Raw genomic sequence first — 22,324 nt, 5'->3', positions numbered from 1 at the left:
TAAATGCTTGCTTTTTGGCTCCTCACCACTGACATCCACATAGACAGGCTTGGTTTTGCCAACGTTTCTTAAAACAAACAAGCAAATCCACCCTGACAGCTGCAGACCCTCTCATTTCATTTCATCTCCTTGCTAATGAGTCCATAGTTTATCTAATCCCAACCAGGTAACAGTACTTATAATGATCAATATCCTTTTTTAAACGTACAATTTTTTTCTAAGAAAAAAAAATCACATCCATTATAAAATATTTGAAAGAAAAATTTTTTAAAAATTACCCACAAATGTACTGACCATTTGCTTTTTACATTTAAACATACTTCTTACATTTTTCTATATGCATAAAATGTTAAAACCTTAACCTGAAAAAACTTCTATTCAGTTTTATATCTTGTATTTTCAAGTTAGTTGTATGTTATGGGTTTTTTCTATATCATTAGATACTCAAAGAAATTACTATTAATGAACAAATGACAGAAGTCTCTTCTGATTATATAAGAATTTTACCATTACATTATTTTTGAACAAAAAGTGCCTCTACTTTCTCGTTAAGAAATAAATATTATAACATCAAAATTATAATACTTAGGAATAAAGTTAGTCAAAGAGATGAAAGACATACACTGTAAACTATAAAATATTGCTGAAAAAAAGAAGACATGAATAAGTGGAAAAACATCCTGTGTTCATGAACTGGAAGATTTAATATTAAGATGTCAATAATACCTAAAGCAATCTATAGCTTCAATGAAATCCCTACAAAAATCCCAATATTTTTATAAAGAAAAAAAATTTCATTCCTATATTCATATGAAATTACAAGGGACCCCAAGTAGCCAAAACAATCTTGGGGGAATAAAGTACAAAGTTTGAAGTCTTAAATTTCTTGGTTTAAAAATCTACTGCTGTAATAAAGACAATATGGTACTGGCATAAGAAATAAAATAGAATGGGATGAATCAGAATAGAGAGCCCAGAAAAGAACCCATATAAGGGTCAAATGACTGGACAAGAGCATCAAGACTATTCAATAGGAGGACAGTCTTTTCAATAAATGGTGCTGGGGAAACTATCCACAAGCCAAAGAATGAAGTTGGATCCTTATCTTACACCAAATACAAAAATTAACTCATAATGGCTCAAAGATCTAAATATGAGAGCTGAACTACAAAACTCTTAGAAAACAAGGAACACAGAAGTCAAAAGCCTTAAGACATTGGATTTAGCAGCAGTATCTTGAACACAACACCACAGGCAGAGGCAACAACAACAAAGGCTAGAAAAATTGGATTTCATAAAAAACTGTTAAATGTTATGCACAAGACTCCATCAATAAAGTAGGCAGCAACCCAAAGAATGGAAGAAAATGTAAATCATATATCCAGCATATCTGAGAAGGGAGTAGTATCCAAAATATATAGAAAATGCCCAAAACTCAACATAAAAAAACAACAACCAGATTCAACATTCACCACCTACATCTCCATTTTTTTAAATTATTTTTTTGATGTTTATTTATTTTTGAGAGAGAGAAAGACACAGCGCGAGCAGGGGAGGGGCAGAGAGAGAGGGAGACACAGAATCTGAAGCAGGCTCCAGGCTCTGAGCTGTCAGCACAGAGCCTGATGCAGGACTTGAACTCATGAACTGTAAGATCATGACCTGAGCTGAAGTCGGATGCTTAACCGACTGAGCCACGCAGGTGACCCTACATCTCCATTTTCTTATAGGTTTTTGAGATGGTCTCACTTTCAACTCTTGAATCTACCTATAAACTTATGTGGATGGATACAAGGTTAGGCTATACATCTAATTTTCCCCAAGTATTTAACCAACTATCTTAGCACCATTATGTTAACAATCTTATTAAGTTGTTAAAGTTCTACATTAATCATAAAGTCTTACTTCAGGGACATTTATCCTTTCCGATACACCTTTATAGTGCAGCTGTGCTCGCATCACTGTACCTTTAAAAATATAATGTAATATCTCATAAAAGAAGCACTATTCTTTTTTTTTTTTTTTTTTTGAGAGAGAGAGAGAGAGAGGAGAGAGAGAAGGCACAAGTGAGCGAGGGTATGAGAGAGAGGGAGAGAGAGAGAGAAGCAGGGCTCACCTGAAGCAGGGCTCAAGCTCACTTGACACTGGACTCAAACTCACAAACTACAAGATCTTGACCTGAGTCAAAGTCAGATGCTTAACAACTGAGCCACCCATGTACCCTTGACCCTTGTTCTCTATGTTTCTTACTGTTGCTTTCTCTTTAAAAATTATCTTTGGAATCATTCTGTCAAAATCTAGAAATTTCCTGTAGGATTTTGTAAGAATTATAATGAATTGATATCTTTATGGTAGTCAGCATTCTCATTCAAGAACATAATGGATTTCTTCATAAGGAAATATCTTTACATATATCATTTTCTTAACATAGGGTTCATTTATTTCTTTTAAGGCGATTCCTAGATTTATACTAAAATTTCCTAAATCTACACCAAGCTTTATTGGGAAGTGGGGTTCTCCATTTCCTGCACTTTACAGTTGGTTACTGCTAGCATACAGAAAAATTATTCATATGTATGTATTTACTTTTTATTTGGTTACTTAAACTAAAAAACACTTATAAGTTCTAATACTTTTCAATTGGTTTTTGTTAAGTATCTAGATAATAATTTGCAAAATAACTCTGAATAGTAAAATCTCTTGAGAATCTATGGGAAACAAAGCAGTTGTGACTGTGATCCAAGCTCTACCTATCCCCGAGTCTCCCTCATCCCCATTCACATACACCTGCAAGGCCCTGCATTATTAAGATTTCCTACATCTTATAGTAGAGGGATCATATTCCTATACTGCTGTACATATTACACCATAAACTAAGCACATTTGTCACTTTAGTTTTATAAACTTGATTTTGTTTTCATTTCAATTTTAGTTTCACTTTAAATTGGCTTTCATTCAATCAAAAAATGTATATTAAAAGCCTATTTGATAGAAGTCTTTTATGTCCTAGATACAGAGACAAATTCAGAAAAAGGATGTTTTGACACAAATATATTTTCCTTCATGATGTTTTGGCTTCAAAACACAAAGTAATTCATCAATGCTCATGCTAAATTGGTCAACCTCAGACATTTTTTAAGAACTAAATGCTGAAAAATACAATGGAATTTGGTGGGACACAATTAGAAGCAATAAGAGAATTAATTTAATAAAAGTGGTTCTAAAACTAAGATACATATCAAAGATTAACCTATATACAAAACATCTAGAAAACAACTTAGCAAAAATATCTCATTTGTGAATAGAATTACAAAGAGAAAATCACCTAGGAATACATCTAACAAGAAATGCATGTGTCTACACTTGTCTTTCTAGAAAGAGAGATGAATCAAAATTAGCATTGCTGAAAAGAACAGAGGGACAGGTGCATTACATTTTACTGCAGTATACTTTCATCTATTTAATGTTTTCTTATGTGCAAATATTATTTTTCAATTTAAGTTAGTAAAACTCATGATATGAATACAAAACTAAATACAGGTAAATTTTAATTTACTCAATAAATAAAATTCTTAGATGCAAAATGTAAAATGTATATATAAAGAAATTCAACTCCAAGTGTGTTTAATTTTGATGAAATGATTTTTTAATAATAAACCCCCTGAAATTTAAATCCCTAAGCAGTTGCTAATAAAGAAAAGAGACTCTCAGTCTTTCCTGCTGCTATCTTAACTATTATTAAGTATATAATAACCACATATGAAATGAAAAGAAAGCAGATGGCTTCATATTTTTCTCTCAACGAACACATAAATTACTTCTAATGTGATGAGGGTACAGAGATATGAGGTCTTTTACATTTCTTGAAGGCTCAGAATGGTTGAAAGGGTAAACATCTAGGTAGTTCTAGTGGCTGAGAAGACAATATAGCTGTTTACTAAGATGTAAAAATGAAGTACTTCTTGTAGTTCTCTCTCCATAGAGGAAGACAAAGAGGGCAAATCACAGACAAAAACTCTAAATAGGGAAACTTGTTTTCAATATTTCTAGCCTTTTTTCTATTACTCTCCTTTTCTTATTGATAGTTCCCATTCTCTCTTCCAAATATTAAAAAATTTTATTCTAAGGGCAGTGTTGCAATCTGGCCTTTCCCTCAGTTTTTCCTTTCTTGTTCCCGAGCCTTTCCAGATAGCGCTTGCACAGGGGACTGGGGGAAGAGACTGTTTAAAGCCGCAGGGAAAATGGTGGAAAATTCACCATTGCTATTGCCAGAAAGTGCGATTTGTGGCTTTGTTCTTTTCTTAAGCTCCCAATTTGGTTTCATACTCTATCTTATACGGGCTTTTATTCCTGAATCTTGACTAAACACCTTAGGCTTATTAACCTACTGGCCTCAAAAATACTGCACAGTTGCACTGCCCATCTACCTCTTCATTACTATGGTAATCGGTTATGTACACTTACTTGGGAGTAAACATGAGGAGTACCTTTCCACTCAACTCCATTCATACAATCACAGATAACTATGCTAAACACTAACGGCAGAAGAAATATCAAGAAGAGGCCATCCCAGCATTAAGGGATATTCCATGGGGCACCTGGGTGGCTCAGTCGGTTAAACATCCAACTCTTGGTTTTGGCTCAGGTCATTATCTCACGGTTTGCGAGTTGGAGCCTTGCAACCAGCTCTACACTGACAACGTGGGGCCTACTTATGATTCTGTCTCCCTCTCTCTCTGCCCCTCCCCTGCTTACTCTCTCTCATCAAGTTTTTGATGTATTAATTTTGCCCATAATTATTTTGACTATCTCTTATTAATACCCAATGTTGAAATGTAAGAAACAGTAGGTTGAACTTCTCTTAGATTAATTCCATTGATATTATAAATGCTCTCAAACATTAATTAATAGGATAAATAAAATACTGCATCACCATATACCAGATTTAAAAAAAAATAAGTATCAGTAAAAATAAGAAACCTCTCCAAAAAAACCTTTATTCTTCTAAATTTCCAAAATAAAATAAAATAAAATTATACCATAACAAAACCTCATTTTTAATAACATACTAACATAATTCTAATAACATTTCATGATTTAGTCAACATAATAATGAGCCCCAAATCCACATGTACCTAAGTCTTGCTCTAAAAATAGATCTGGGGAGTTCAAGATTAGAAAGTAGTAATAGAGGCTTTCAGTTAAGATGGGGAAGGAGTAGGGAGACACGAGGCTTGTCTTGACCCTCAAACACAACTAGATAAATATCAAATCATTGTGAACACCCAAGAAATCAATCTGAGGACAGCGAGCAAACATGTACAACTAGAGGAGAAAAAAATGCCACATTGAGAAAGGTAGGAGCTGTAGAAAGATAACTGGGCAGGGAGAGAAGAGCTGCGGAACTGCAATGAGGAGGAGACCTGATCAGAGAGAGAGGAGCAAGAGAAAAAGAAAGAGAAAAAGTGAATGTGTACATAGGGAATTTCACAAGAAACACTCTTCCCCAAAACCACTTACTGGGAAAAAGAGAGGGGCTGAATACTCGGACTTTTCATAAAAGCCTAAAGTTTTGGATGTCTGTACCATTGCCAATGTTGCACCTGGCACATTTAGCAATGTTCCAGTGGGAAAGGAGGTCAGAGACCCAGGAGTGGGCAACAGTGGTCTGAAGATTCCGAGTCGCACAGGGAGAAGCAGTTCCCCTGCCTGGAGTCCATTTGGGGAAGGTGGCATGGCCTCTCTGGGAACAAAAGACCCAGGAGGCACCACGGAGCTGACCAGTTCACTAACATAGGAACAAGAATGCTAACTGAGGGTGGCAAGCCTTGGAACCAGCTTTCTGTTGCGCTTTACCATAAACTCCAAACTGCTGAGCAGTGGCGCAACCGATTTCTGAACAAGCTGGACCCAGCCGCAGCGCAGTGAGACCCTCCCCCAAACGCTCAGCATGGGTCTCCAAAATTTGGAGTTCTGAAACCTACCCGTTCACCTGAAATAAAATACAGGAGTGCTGTGCTGACAGCTCAGAGGCAGGCAGGGTGAAGGCGGGGACCTGGTGGAAACGGGGACACAAGACAGGTGATTGTTCTTCTGTGAGGGCTTCATGAACAGCAGCGGGCTTGAGCTCCCTGCTCTGGAGATGGGACAGCAGGACAACTCCATTTTCACCCCACCTATCAGGACTGACTGACTTTGGTGAACAAATTAGTGCCACCAAGTGGAGGCCAGAGCCGCGTACACCACTAGGGCAACTCCACCTGAGAATCAGCACAGCAGGCCACACCCGCAGAAGACCAGCACAAACCCCGCCCACACACCAAGTCAGCTGATCACAGAGTGCTACAAAGCTTCAGCTCTAGGGGAAATAGGATCTAGCCTCCTTTGTGTTTTTTTATTTTCTGCCCACCCCCACACCTTGGGATGCAGAAAAGGCAATTTTTTAAAATTTATTTTATTTTAATATACATATTAAAAAAACATCCTTAACCTACCAGGGAAGACAGATCAAGTTTGGAGCAGATCTGTCCACAGAAACTAGGGAGGCCAGAGGCAGTGGTAGGAGATAGTCAACGTGCTAACTGGGAAAAATATGCAGCCAAGAATACTTCAGACAGCAAGGCTATTGTTCAGAATAAAGAGATAAAGAGTTCCCTGCCCCCACAAAAAAAATAAAGGAGTTTGTGACCACTAAACCTGCCCTGCAAGAAATACCAAAGGGAACTCTTTGGGGAAAAAAGAACCAAAAGAAACAAAAACTAGAAAGGAACAGATAACATCACTAAAAACATCAACATTATACTAACACAAAGGTACTAAATTCATATCTGTCAATAATCACTCTGAATGTAAATGGACTAAATGCTCCAATTAAAAGACATAGGGTATCCAAATGGATAAAGGAAAAAGGAAAACAAGACCCATGTATATGCTGCCTACAAGAGACTCATTTTAGACCCAAAGACCCATGCAGATTGAAAGTGAAGGGATGGAGAACTATCTATCATAGTAATGGATGTCAAAAGAAAGCCAGAGTAGCCATACTTGTATTAGACAAACTAGAATTTATTTCTTTTTAATGTTTTTATTTATTTCTGAGAGAGAGACAGAGACAGCGTGAGCAGGGGAGGGTCAGAGAGAGGGAGATACAGAATCTGAAACCGGCTCCAGGTTCTGAGCTTGCTGTCAGCACAGAGCCCGACATGGGGCTCGAACCCACGAACCACAATATCATGACCTGAGCCAAAGTCAGGCGCTTCACTGACTGAGCCACCCAGGCACCCCTAGACAACTAGAATTTAAACCATGAAGAAGAGATGAAGAAAGGTATTACATCATAATTAAGGAGTCTATCCATCAAGAAGATCTAATGACTAAATATTTATGTCCCCACTGGGAAGCACCCAAATATATAAATCAATTAATAACATAAACTCATTGGAAATAATACAGTAATAGTACAGGACTTTAACGCCCCAGTTAGAGCAATGGACAGACCATCTAAGCAGAAAATCAATAAGGAAACCCTGGCTTTGAATGACACACTGGACAAAATGGACTTAACAAACACATTTAGGATATTTCATCCTAAAGCAATAGAATACATATTCTTTTCAAGTACACAGGGAACATTCTCCAGAATAGATCACATACTGGGTCATAAATCAGCCCTCAACAAGTACAAAAAGACTGAGATCATACTATGCATATTTTCAGATCATAGCACTATGAAACTTGAAGTCAACCACAAGAAAAATTTGGAAAGCCCTCAAATACACGGGGGTTAAAAAACATCCTACTAAAAAATGGATGGGTTAACCAGCAAATTAAAGAAGAAATTAAAAAAGTACATGAAAGCAAATGAAAATGAAAACATAACAGTCTAAAACCTTTGGAATACAGCAAAAGCAGTCCAAAGAGGGAAGTATATACAAATACAGACCTACCTCACAAAGCAAGGAAAGTCTCAAATACACACCCTAACCTTACACCTAATGGAGCTGGAAGAGGAACAGCAAATAAAGCCTAAAGCCAGCAGAGAAAGGAAATAATAATGTTTAGAGCAGAAATAAATCATATAGAAACAAAAAACCTAATAGAGCAGATCAATGAAACTTAGGGCTGGTTCTGTGAAAGAATTAATAAAACTGATAAACTCCTAGCCAGACTTATCAAAAAGAAAAGAGAAAGGACCAAAATAAATGAAATCATGAATGAAAGAGGAGTGATCACAACTAACACCACAGGAATACAATTATAAGAGAATACTGTGAAAAATTAAATGCCAACAAACTGGGCAATCTGGAAGAAATGGACAAATTCCTAGAAACCCACAAACTACCAAAACTGAAAGAGGAAGAAACAGAAAATCTGAACAGACCCATAACCAGCAAAGAAATTGAATCAGTAATCAAAAACCTCCCAACAAACAAAAGTACAGGGTCAGATGGCTTCCCAGGTGAATTCTACTAGACATTTAAAGAAGAGTTAATACCTATGCTTCTCAAGCTATTCCAAAAAATAGAAAAGGAAGGAAAACTTCCAAACTCATTATATAAGGTCAGCATTACCTTGATTCCAAAACCAAAAAGGAGAATTACAGGCCAATATACCTGATGAACATGGATATAAAACTTCTCAACAAGATACTGCAAATCAAATCCAACAGTATATGAAAAGAATTATTCACCACAAGTAACTGGGATTTATTCCTGGGCTGCAGGGCTAGTTCAATATTCTCAAAGCAATCAACGTGATACACCACATTAATAAAAGAAAGGAGAAGAACCACATGATCCTCTCACTAGATGCAGAAAAAGTATTTGACAAAATATAGCAACCATTCTTAATAAAAACCCTCAACAAAGTAGGGATAGATGGAACATACCTCAACATTATAAAGGCTATGTATGAAATACCCACAGCTAATATCATCCTCAATAGGGAAAAACGGACAGCTTTTCCACTATGATCTGGAACAAGACAGGTATGTCCACTCTCACCATTACTGTTTAATCAGGACATAGTTAAACGTTTGCTGCCATCTTGTGGCTAGATTATATGAAATTTTTTTCACTAGCAGTTTATATATCGGTTTTAGAATTATTAGCCATCTTGTGGCCAGTAATTCAATAAATTGTATTTTAAGGAAATTTTTCGATTAACTGTTTACTCCTCCATATTATGGTTATAAATTTGGAAAGGACTGCATAAGCAATCTAGTCTGACATCATGATAAATGTAGGATTAATTTCTACAATAAGCAGTCACTACACTGCAAGGATCTGTTTTTTATATGGATACCTAGAACTATGAAAAAAATCCCTCTTAACAATAAGCACTTTTGTAGGTTTAAAACAACATCTGTCTCCATCATTTTTCTAGCCAGCATTTATTGTATGCACTAGATGTATTTATTCCCTTCTGTAAAACTTTTGGTGGAATAATCTTTTATTTATAACAATATATTGTTGGCCCACAGAAATTTTTTAAAAATGCTGGATGAAGCATTCTATGACAATTAGGACAAAATTGTCAATTTCAGGATTTTATTCCTTGGTTTTCCCTGTCATGTCACTAACTGAAAAAGAGAAATTGAAATCTCCTGCTTAAAAAAATAATTCAAAAAGTCTGTTGGTTGTTCTCAACACCTAGGTAGGTTTTAATCAAATACTACCTATTCTATAAACCACTATAATTATACCTCAATAGCCTTCAAGGTCAGATTTAACTATGATAAAATAAACATTTATTTCCAACAGGAATGTCCAAGGCAATTGTACTACTGTAATGAAAAGGATTGCTTATCATTACATTCTTCTCTGTCACTTCTCCAAAGATGAAAAGGTCTATACCTGTCTATCACATGTCTCTCCCATATATAATGAAGAAATCAAGTTATCTGTAAAGGGACCTAAATTTCATCCACAATATACTATATAGGCTACCTGGTTTTTGTGAGTCATTTAACTTCAATAATTTTATTTTCTCATATAGTTGCATTTAATCTGTATAAGATAATTATATATTCATAGGGTATTTGATTTTCAGAGGTGGACTGAGAAAACTGGATTGGCAACCTACCTAAGAGAAAAAAAACTTGTTACAACTCACCTATTGCTTTCAACAAAGGTAAAAGAACAATAGAACAAAATGCCCTCTATTTTACAAACAGCCAGGTCAAAGAGCACCAACGAAAATCATAGGGTATATCAGAACAAGTCCCAAAAGCCCCACTAACTCAGAGGCATAGGAACTTTGAGGGCCTATCTGTAAACTAGGTACTCAAAATGTCTCTTATGTCTAAACTTAGAAAAAAAATTTTTTTAATGCTTATTTATCTTTGAGAGAGACAGAGACACAGCACAAGTGAGGGAAAGGCAGAGAGAGAGAGAGAGAGGGAGACACAGAATCTGAAGTAGGCTACAGGCTGAGCTGTCAGTAGAGTCTGATGAGAGGCTCAAACTCAACTAACCACAAGATCATGAACTGCGCCAAAGTCAGACGCTTAACCAACTGAGCCACTCAGGTGCCCCTCATGTGCCTATAACTTATAAAATTATTTTCCAAAACAACTTATTAAACCAGTTTTCCTCAATACACATAAACTAGAACTTTCTTACACTCATAATTTCATAATTATGACCAAGTCATTAGAAATATACAGGGTTAGTCTGAATGTACTGCAATGAAGTTAAACCTTTCATTATAATAGTGGTTTAAAAACTTACAGCATCTGCTTTACATATGGTATTGGCTACATGTCGACACAGCATCTTTAGCCAGTTCTCTTTTGGAAGTTCCTCTGATGTCATCTGGAAACTGAGCAATACATTTGCCCTCTCTGTTGGTGGCCTCACAAGCAAGGCAAAAGCATTATGGCAATCTAGGGTTCCAGAATAATCATAAACATTAAGTGTTACTCCTTGGAAAATGATAGATTTTTGCAAGTTTAGTTCCCTCAGAACAACAAAATTCCAATGAAATTATCTCTTCCCCACCCTTTCCATCCCTTGTATTTTTAACTAGATAAAGAACATCATATCACACTGAAACATTTATAAAAATTATAATAGTAAGTACCAAGTGAAAAACCAACAATGATGATCTATTGACATTAAGTAAGCAGTATTTTCTATGGAATTTCTTTCTGAGAAAGTTGTTTTGAATTAGATCATTTGTTAGAATTCCAGAACTTAAATTTTAAATTAAAATGGCATTATAAGACTAATTTGATAACTTAAATCAGTTGGAAGAAATAAAATGTCCAAATATTAAAACTGTTACAAAATGTTTTTGGACCAAAACACTAAAACAGAACCTATTTTAAATAATAATCCATAATTCAAATCCAAAAACATGGAGATGATTTAAATAAATGCACTATGGTAACCCTTAATACAACCAGAATCTGACAACCAAATAAACACAACAAAATAAATTGTTATTTGTTTAATTTGTTTCTCATAATCTCAAATCCTTCCATCATTAGAGGATGAATCAGTAATGGAACCAGGTTACTTGTAAAAACATGTCTAACATCTAAAATACGGCCATGCACACACATTACTAAATGCCAATTAAATAAACAGATGATACTGTTTTTTATAATTTCAGGCCTTCAGAGAACTCTCCCTAGCACTAAACAAAGTTGCATAAAAGCTATCCTTAATACACACGGGACCCATGTTGAGTCTACCAGAGTTACTTTGGGTATACTTATTCATGCACATGTCTTCCGGTCATATTCTAAACATATTTCTAGCAATGCCGTCATTGCCAACAAGAAAGAAATAAGATGCAGAGCACAGTGTAATAGACTGGTGATTTCTTTTGCATTCTGAAGGAACAAAATAAATTCTGATGTGCGAAGAGGCTAGGTTAGTGTACTACCTTGATATGTAACCATTTAAAAGCTCTTTGTTCCTTAAGGGATGAAGATATCCCACATAATGAGATAGCATTTTCATTTGAGGAAAATAAAACATCAAGTATGTTCTTAGAGAAGATTTGGGATAGAAATTTAAGAAAAATTACTTTACCAAAACTAACCAACAATATTTAAAGATAATTTACTAGTTTTAAGGAAAAAAAAAAACATAAGAGAGTGAATCAAATCAACAATGAATATAAACTATTTTCATTTAGCCAACATTTATCCAATGAGCATACCTTCTGTTTCTCTTATGTCCAGCACTTTCTTAATTTGAGAAAGAGGCATTAGATGAATATGCTTAAGAGAAGCTGGGGGTCGGGTATGGCCATGAGGACTCCTAAAAGTGCCAATCACCTTATGTCGTTTTCTTGCTATCTGATTACAGGAAAAAAATAATAATGATATGAATGAAAACAAAGACTAAATACTTAAAACGACACTAATCACATAAATCTACGTGCAATTCATTTGACTATTAATCATCCCAGAATTACTATGCAATAAGAAGCAGAGTTACCATGTAACCAATTCATACATGTAATTGTATAGCAGAAATGTTCATGCATATATAAGAAGAGCTAAAAAGTCAGGAAAACAGACCAAGGGACAGGACCTAAGCAAAGGGTCTGAAAGATGTGAAAGAACTTAGAAGCATTTTGAGAAGGAATAACATCTTAGGATAGAGGAATCTTCAGTAAAAGGCCTTGAATTCAATCAAGAAATGGAAAAGCTGCTCTGGGAGCTCAGTGTTGGGTTCAAAAGATAACTGATTTTAGTTGAAGAGCAGAATTCACAATTATCTCAAATCCTGTATAGGGCTCTGAGGACAAAAGAGTGAATAATATAGAAATGGTTCTGGCATCATGATATTTACATACCATTGAGAAAGCGATAGGGTAAAAAAGTAAGTAACATTAAACAAATGACTCAAGATGCATTGTTAAGATATAACTTGACCTAAGCTGGGAACTCCTGCAAAAGGAGGAAGTAGGTAAAGTAACTGAAGCAAAATCAGAAAGGACCTTGTGATTCATGAGGTATTGAATTCTGTGAATTTTATAGGGTCTTTAAATTTATTATACTTATTTCATGAAAGTCTAATGTATTATTTTGCCTTTTTAAAAGAACGTCTCTTTTGAGGTTATAATCATCAGCTAAAACACATTAACACAAAATGATTTGGGATAAGTTACTTGATGAATTGAGATTGGTCATCATCATGAATATGACAAAATATGGCTAAAAACGCATTACCCTGTGTTGGCTATCAGAAAAAAATCAAAAGGCAGTCAATATCATATTCACAATGAAGCATAAATATGACTCAAATATATGTTACATATCAAATATTAAATGTTAATTTATGAGTATAGTAAAAATAGGCAATAAAGGTGAAATAATTTCTACTGTAAATTTGAATATACTTTTAAATCAATTTGGCTGAGCAAAGCAAATAATTTTAAGTTTATTTTTAAAAAGGTAAAACAATGACAAGTGCCAATATTGATGACACAACTGTTAGCACATCAAGGTAAAAACTCAAACACAGATGAAATATAAAAAGGAAAATATGTCTATAAATCCTCAGTTTAGATTTGGTAAAATATCATCTGTCCTGTTTAAGAGAAGTCAGTATAGATTTTATCCATTTTAAATGTTTCTAACTTTTATCATTTTCTTCACTCAAAATTTGCTAAGGTATTTTTTTTTTTAATAAGCTAAAGAATAGAAGTTTAGGATTATAAGTCTTGAAGTCCAAATTTAATAATAGACATAGAGCTATTTCAATTAATGTGATTCTGAGTTAGGGAGGCTTAAGAAAAACTAGGACAAAAGTCAGTGGATTTAAGAAGGTAAAGGAAATGAGGAACCAGGGTATCACATAATGCACTCAAAAGCTATGGGGAATAACCAATGACAGAAATTAAAGTGGCAGGTAAATCAATGAACTAGTTATAGAAAACTTCATGGAATCTGATGAAGATGTAAGATCAAAAATTTAAAGTAAGCTACAACTCTCTCAGGATTAAGAGGATAAAACCCAGGATGGATTAGCAACCTAACCTATAAGATGAATGGACCCAGTTGACCTGAGCACTTCAATAGAAAGAGAAGCAAAAGCAAACAAGTAGAAGTACTGAGCAACTATGTAAAGTAAAACCCCACTGGAAACTGACTTCACCTAGCCCCTGTTCGCCAAAGAAAGCAGGCTGAAGTTCTCCTTATGGAGGAAACAAGTAGTTCAGAATTATCTGCCTCCTGACTTTTTCAGTTAGGGTATGGTCAACTATGTATAGTATTTTCAGTGTCTTTTGTATTTTGTGACATTACTGACCAAATTAAAATACAGTTTTTCATTAACCTCGCTACAAGAAAATGCATTTTACACAATTTTTTATTTTTATTTTTTAATGTTTGTTTATTTTTGAGAAAGAGACACAGAGTACAAGTGGAAGAGGAGAGATAGGGAGGAAGACACAGAATCTGAAGCAGGCTCCAGGCTCTGGGCTGTCAGCACAGAGCCTGATGCAGGGCTTGAACTCACTAACCATGAGATCATGACCTGAGCCGTAGTCGGACACTTAACTGACTGAGCCACCGAGACACCCCTACACAAGTCAATTTTTGATGAGATTTTATTATGCCTATAGCTGTATATGGTTGGCTCGCTAAGATTCCTTTGTATTTTATACTTTAACTAATAATGTATATAAGAGGGCAATACTTCAAGAGTAGTAGAAAAGGATAAAAGGAAGAGGTATAGACTTTAAAGAAAATTTTTAATATATGAGAATTTTAGAATTATAATCACTGTAGCCTGATCACTGATATACTAACCACTCATTCACTCAAAAATCTGTTGTCTTAAGGAATCATTAGGGGATCATATTCTTAATAGTCAATAATCAAGTTATTACTCTTCAACAAAATATTGGTTCCTTTTTTGCTTGAAAAATCTACTTCAATTTCAAATTATTTTGTAGATCTTATATAAACATACTTAATAGAGACAGTAAGTTTAAAAAATTCTTGACCTAAACATTTATTAGCATGGAAATAAATTAAATTTTCATCTTGACTTGGATTTAAGTCATGAAAATTTATCATACTTCTTAGTATTTAGGCCTTCTCCTAAAAGCATTCTATTAATACTACTGAACCAACAACTGGACTCAATTTTAAAAAATGTGATTATTTAAGTTAACTTTAACTTCTACATTTTAATTCAATCAAAGCTTGGCTTTAAACATTCAGGCAAGTCACACAGATCAGCAGTGTTATTATACTGTATTAAGTACAAATTTACCTCCAGGCAATCGTTGAAGAGAAAGAGAGTCACTTGCTCTCCTCTATCACAGGGATGTTCACCTAGAGAAATTGTTTCAACTCGCTGGACTAAGCTTCGGTGAGAAGACAAAAGATTAGCCTGTATAGATTGAAAATATCAGTAAAAGAGATCACTTGGTAGTAATCTTTTAGATTCTGTTTATATTAAAACTATAGAATCTAAGTAACAAAAAAGAAGATAAATTGACAAATATCAAAAATGAATACTTACTGGGCATCCATCTACTTCATAAACAACATCAAATATTTGCTTTTGGGCTTCTGTTTTTCTCTTATCCTCATTAATATGGCTGAAAAATTAATAAATTTAGTTTTAGAACTTCAACTTTTCAAACAATTAAAATATTAAAACTGCATTCAAAGGTATCTCATGTCACAAAAAAAGATCTTCCATGTAAGTCTATCTTAATTTTGACAACTGAGTCAGTTAAAATACTTCCTAAAAGTATCCTACTATATTAAAAAAATTCTATAGAATCCATCGGAAAATTGTGTTCTACTAACTTCTTTCTATATTCTTTTTTTTACTATACTCACTATGCATTTCCTAAAATACATTAAACCAGTACAACTTCAAGGTTACAGAAGTTCTAAAAGTTAAGGTTTTATGCTAGTAGCTCATTCCCAAGTCATATGTTAATCATTTCAGTCAAACAAAAACTAAGACTGCTACTTCCATACAAGATGAAATAAGAAGGAAAGGATACACTTTCTTTCTGAAGCAACTAAAAACCATCAAAATATAAAGAAAGAAGGGTCATTAAGACACTGAGAAGTCAATTCCTATACGACAAGAGACAAATAAGGCAAGCCCATCTAACTATATGCTGCCTATAAGAGATCAGTTTTAGATTCAAAGACATAAATAGGCTGAAAGTAAAATGACAGAAATACTCTACTCAACAACAGTAAAATACACATTCTTCTCTAGTGTATATGGACCATTTTCCAGGGTAGGCCATAAAACAGGCCTCAAAAATTCTGAGAGGACTGAAATAATTCAAAGCATCTTCTCCCACAACAATGGAGTAAAATTAGAAATAACAAAAGGAAACTTTGGAAATTCACAAATATGTAGGAATTAAACAGAGCACACCCCTAAATAACTAGGTCAAGAAGAAATCATAGGGAAATTATTCCTACAAAGAAACAAACTATAGAAACTGACTCGAGAAGAAATAATAAGTCTGAATAGATCTAAAATAATAAATTCAAGTAGTGATTCTTAAACCCAAGTGACTTCATTGATGAATTCTACCAAACACCTACAGACTTAATACCAGTTCTTTCCAAGTTCTTCCAAAAAAACAGAAGAGGAGGAAACATTTTCCAATGTGTTCGTTAAGACCAATATTAGCCTGATACCAAAACCAGAAGACACCACTAGAAAATTGTAGACCAATATCCCTTAGGAATACAGACACCAAAATCCTCAACAAAATACTATCAAGCCAACTCCAACAACATTTAAAAAAGATTATGCACCACAGTGAAGATTTTTATCCCAGGAATCCAAGCTTGAGTAAACATGCAAAAATCAACAAACCACACCATTAGAATAAAGACAAACACTTCATGATCACTCAAATAGAAAAAGCACTTGACAAAATCCAATGTCCTTTTATGATAAAAACACTCAACAAACTAGAAATAAATGAGGACTTCCTTGATCTGGTACAAGGAATCTAGAAAAGTCTGAAAGCTACCACCATGGTAGTGAAAAACTGAATACTTTCCCCCTAAAATCATTAACAGGCCAAATACAAAATGTTCGCTCTCATCACTTCTGCTTAACATTGTAGTGGAGTTTCTGGCCAGGGCAATTAGTCAAAAAAAAAAAAATGAAATAAAAGGCATCCAGATTGGAAAGGAAGAAATAAAACTATCTCTATTTGAATATGACATGACTTGTTTACAGAAAATCTTAAGGAATCCACTAAAAAATTATTAGGACTAAAATACATTCAGCAATGTTGCAGAGCACAAGATAAACATATAAAATTCTACTCCCTTTCTATACATTATACAATCCAACAACAAAATTAAGAAAGTGATTCCACTTACTAAAACATCAACAGGAATAAAATACTTAGGAATAAATTTAATAGAATTATGATTTTTTTTTACTCTGAAAACCATAAAACATTGTTGAAAGAAATTAAAGAAATAAATGAATAGAAATAAACATTCATGGATCAGAAGACCTAATATTGTTATTTCCCAAATAGATATACAGATTCAATAAAATGCTTATCAAATTCCCCCCATTATCTCTTCCCCCACCCAGAAATTGACAAGCTGATTCTAAAAGTCAAATACAAATTCAAGGGACCCAGAATGGTCAAAACAATCTTGAAAAGGAAGAATAAAGTTGACAGACTCAAATTTCCCCATTTTAAAACTTAATATACAAAGCACAGTAATCAGGACTGTATAGTACTAGAATAATCATAGTCATAAAGATCAATGAAAAAGAATTAAGAGTAGTCCAGAAATAAGCCCTCACATTTATGGTCAATTGATTTTCAATAAAGAAGCATAAGAAATTCAGTGTAGAAAGGATGGTCTTTTCAACAAATAGTACTAGAAGGGAGCTCCATATACAAATATAAACATCAATCCAAACCTTGCTCCTCATACAAAAGTTAACCCAAAACGGATCATAGACCTAAACAATTTTTACCTAATGACTAAAACCACAAAATGTCTTGAGGAAAACAGGAAAAAATCTTTGTGACCTTGGGTTTGACCAAAAGTGTTTTTTAGATAAAAGTACTACCCATAAAAAAATAATTGAAAAATGGGACTTCATAAAAATCTAGAACTCCTGTTTTTTGAAAGAAATTGTTAAGAGAAAAAAGAAACCACAAACTCCAAGAAAATACTCGCAAATCATATATCTGACAAAAGACTTTTAACCAGAATAAAGAACTCTCAAAACTCAATAGTAAGAAAACAACACAATTTAAAAAAACAACAACAACAACAGACAAAAGATTTGAACATGCATATCACCAAAGAAGATGATATGGATGGCAAATAAGCACATGACAAAATACTCATCATTTTATCATTAAGGAAAACACAAGTCAAAACTACAATGAGTATCACTACACAACTACTAAATTTCACAAATTAAAATAGCTAACCATCTGAAAGTTGGTAAGGCCATGGAAACACTGAAACTCACCATTTACTGTTGGTAGGAATGTGAAATAGTACAACTACTTTGGAAACAGTTTGACAATTTTTTTTAAGTTATACGTATTACCTACTATACGACCTAGCCATTCCTACCACCAGGTATTTATCCAAGAGAAAAGCATATGTTCAAACAAAGACTAGTTCACAAATGTTCATAGTAGCTTTATTTCTAAGAGCCAGACCTGGAGAAACAATCAAAATGTCCAACACATGAATGGATCAATCACTTGTGGTACAACCATACAATGGCAAACAATAATAGGGGATGCAATACTGATAAAAACAACAGAAGGATGAATCTCAAAATAATCAGCTGAGTGAAAAAAAAGACTGACAAAACACAACATACTGTCTGATTCTATTTAGATAAAATCCTAGAAAATGCTAATTATACAAATAAAAGGAATAGCAGTTGTTGCCCTAGGATGGGAAGGACTAGGAGAGGCAGGAAAAGGGATTACCAAAAGGCATCAATAAATTTTTGGAAGTGATAGCAATGTTCCTTATCCTGATGGTAGTGATGGTTCTGTGGGAGTGTTTATATACCAAAATTAATCAAAGTATATTTGAAACATATAAAGTTTCTAAAAACAAACAAACAAAAAAATATATATATACATACTGAAGCAACTAGAGCATATATCTATAACAAATTAATCTATATAAGCTAAGCATATGTAACTACTATTGTAAGAATCTAATTTTAGGGTTTTTTGGTTTGCTTAAATGGCAAAGACTAGTTAAGTGGCACTATTTCTTTATTTCCTTTACATGAAAAACTATGGTTGTTTCAGTCAACTACAATAAGCATTTAATCCCTAAGCTAAATATTCAAAAATATCAAGAACTGAGACATGGTCAAACTGTTATCAAGTTTATAAATCAGCATCATAATTCAACATTAAAAATGACAGCTCCTTGTTATGCTGAGCGAAATAAGTCAGGCAGAGAAGGACAAATATCATATGTTTGCACGTATAGGAGGATTAGGAGGAACTTAACTGAGGAACAAGGGGGAGAAGAAGAGGGGAAATGGTGGGGGAAAGGGAAAGAGGCAAACCATGAGAGACTCTTGAATGCTGACAAAAACTGAGGACTGATGGATGTGGGGGGGAAGGGGGATGGGCATGGAGGAGGGCACTTGTGGGGATGAGCACTGGGTGTTATGTGGAATCTAATTTGACAAACTATTTGTAAAAAAATAAATAAAAAATAAAATGACAGCTCCTATAATTCAACATTTATTGAAAACTTATTATGAGCACAGCATTTAGGATAAGGATATATTAGACAAGATTCTGTCTCAGAAACTTAAGTAATGTTGAAAAAGAAAGAAATCTTTAATCACTTGTCTTATCAGTAAGGCTCATTATCCCTGTAGTAGCCAACTGATACTATTCTAAGAAAGACAACAGGTCAAATGACCATTCACTATTTAGGCTACTTTATAATCTTTGTTTATAAAACATATTATACAAAAATAACAAATACTATAAGATACCATCAAGTATCAGTGGAAGTATTCCACACAAATAAATTGGGCAAATAATAACCCCTTCAGCTTTCTCTTTCGTGAAAATAGAAGGTGTTGACTGCCTACTTCATAGAATTTGTTGAAAGGATACAATTATGTGCAGAGTATGTTAAACCATGAAGTTTGGGGGGAAAAAAACCCTATTATCCTGACCTCAAAATAACAAAGCAAAAGCATGAAGATTGGCTGATCAACATATAAAATGTAAATAGAATTTAAAAAATTACACAACCGTTTTGGCAGCAACAGAGCTGGTGTTCACGGATTTGAACATTATTCTACTGCTGGGCCCTCTCTCTAGAACTAGCAAAGTCTCTAAGAACTCCATAGCAAGTATTTTAAGAAACTCTGTTTCATAAGAAGCACCTCAGGGAATCTCAGAAGTCATTTCACTAATCTATTAAACACGTTGATAACATAAAGTCCAAAGAGTTGACGTGCCCTTGCCCTCCATGACCCAGAACAATTAATAGCAACAGTTTTCATTTCTGATTATAATAATCAAGAAAGATCATTTCTGATTAGAGCTGGGTCTCCAAGTTAGACCTAGAGTAATTACCGTTAAGTTTAACAATCAAGTACCCAAGTCAATTCCCTGGAGTTTACACTTTTATTTTTTTTTTTATTTTTTTTTTAATGTTTTATTTATTTTTAGGAGAGAGAGAGAGAGACAGCGTGAGCAGGGGAGGGTCAGAGAGAGAGGGAGTCACAGACTGAAACAGGCTCCAGGCTCTGAACTGGCAGTCAGCACAGAGCCCGACGCGGGGCTCGAACCCACGAACCATGAGATCATGACCCAAGCGAAAGTCGGACGCTTAACCGACTAAGCCACCCAGGCGCCCCTGGAGTTTACACTTTTAATGCATCTCCAACCAACCCCATCAATTTATATTCCATTAAATTCAAGGTAAGAAACGAAAAGCCAAAGTAAAGGTGAAAGAAGTATTGTAAATGTTTACTTTTATTTTACCATAGTCAACTTCCTGAGTTACATTTGGTAGTTTAAATGAAGACAAGAACAAGCTATGACTGGACTTATATGAAGAAAATGTCCAGAAGTGCATTTATAACATTACCAAATTTCTAAATCATTGTTACTTTCTATGTATAATAGTTTAATACGTTCAGAAATAAATGTTTTTGATTAATCACTGTATTCTTACAATACTTTACTCTCATCATTTTAATATGTAACTACACTATTAGAAAAATAATTTAGGTATCACTTTATAAAAATTTACTATTGATATTTTTCTCTCCATTTAGGACTCTTAATTGCTCAATGCTATTTTAATCCAGGCAACAATAAGAAATTGAAATAATGCACTTACGTCATTACTTCCTTTAGTGATCCAATCGCTTTTTCTAGAGTGCTTTTGTCAGGATTTTCTTCAGCTGTATGCTTCTTAAGATCTGTTATAATAAAATGGTTTTTCATTTCTGTGATTAGAAACATATAGTGGTTTTTTATCAAAGTCTTTAGAACGCTGTCTATCTTGATGTAGGAGGGGTTCATTTTTAAAGATATTATATAAATTAGTTTTAAAAAATTCTTATGCAATGTTCCCTTAAGAGCTTTCTTCTTACACATTTGTTAAGGTTTCCACATTTTGTGTTGACTAAAATTTTAGAATATGTACAGATTTTCTTATACTGCTCACATCTAGGTTCCTCAAGGTCCCCCCAGAGTGCTCGAATGAAAACACATAATCCTCAATTAGCTGAGAAGTTATTATATATATTTCATGTTGGAGCCCATGGTTCTATCACAGAGAATAGTCAGTGACCTTGAGAGCAGGTTTTATTTATCCTTGAGGTTCGTGAGATGCTTATACTTGGACTATTCTTATCCAGGTTAAGTTCCCTATGCCATATTCCATCTGATGGCTCCACAATACCACGCCCACCCGATCTTTTTTTTTTCCTATCCAATCTTTGAAGCTGGAATGATACAAGAAAGGCTTAGAAACTATTTGATGGATTTATACAAGTACCTAATGAAAAAATAATGAAGATAATAATAAAAAAAAAAAATCACACGGCTTTATAACATTAAATCACACTATTTGTTCATGTATTCTCCTTATAATCTAAAAAACAGGACTGCTTTTATTTTTTTTAATGTTTTATTTATTTCTAGGAGAGAGAGAGAGACAGCGTGAGCAGGGAAGGGTCAGAGAGAGAGGGAGTCACAGACTGAAACAGGCTCCAGGCTCTGTGCTGGCAGTCAGCACAGAGCCCGACGCGGGGCTCGAACCCACGAACCGCGAGATCATGACCTAAGCGAAAGTCGGACGCCTAAC

The 22,324-nt window shown here is 34.3% G+C and overlaps 1 protein-coding gene across 1 annotated transcript in view; it reads right to left on the bottom strand.

Annotated features, from left to right (window-relative positions):
* ECT2 (epithelial cell transforming 2) overlaps nt 1-22,324 on the bottom strand; it is a 61,755-nt gene that overhangs the window by 5,540 nt on the left and 33,891 nt on the right. Inside the window, 6 exon segments of the mRNA XM_039236521.1 lie at nt 10,731-10,885; nt 12,172-12,310; nt 15,243-15,362; nt 15,495-15,573; nt 21,353-21,461; nt 21,857-21,962. Of these exon segments, the coding sequence (XP_039092452.1) occupies nt 10,731-10,885; nt 12,172-12,310; nt 15,243-15,362; nt 15,495-15,573; nt 21,353-21,461; nt 21,857-21,962 (708 nt within the window).

The sequence above is a fragment of the Hyaena hyaena genome, unplaced genomic scaffold (assembly GCF_003009895.1).
Source record: "Hyaena hyaena isolate Hyena2069 unplaced genomic scaffold, ASM300989v1 scaffold_112, whole genome shotgun sequence".
Classification (NCBI taxonomy): Eukaryota; Metazoa; Chordata; class Mammalia; order Carnivora; family Hyaenidae; genus Hyaena; species Hyaena hyaena.
Note: the sequence above shows the minus strand (reverse complement) of the source record. Positions and strands in the feature narration are given on the sequence as shown.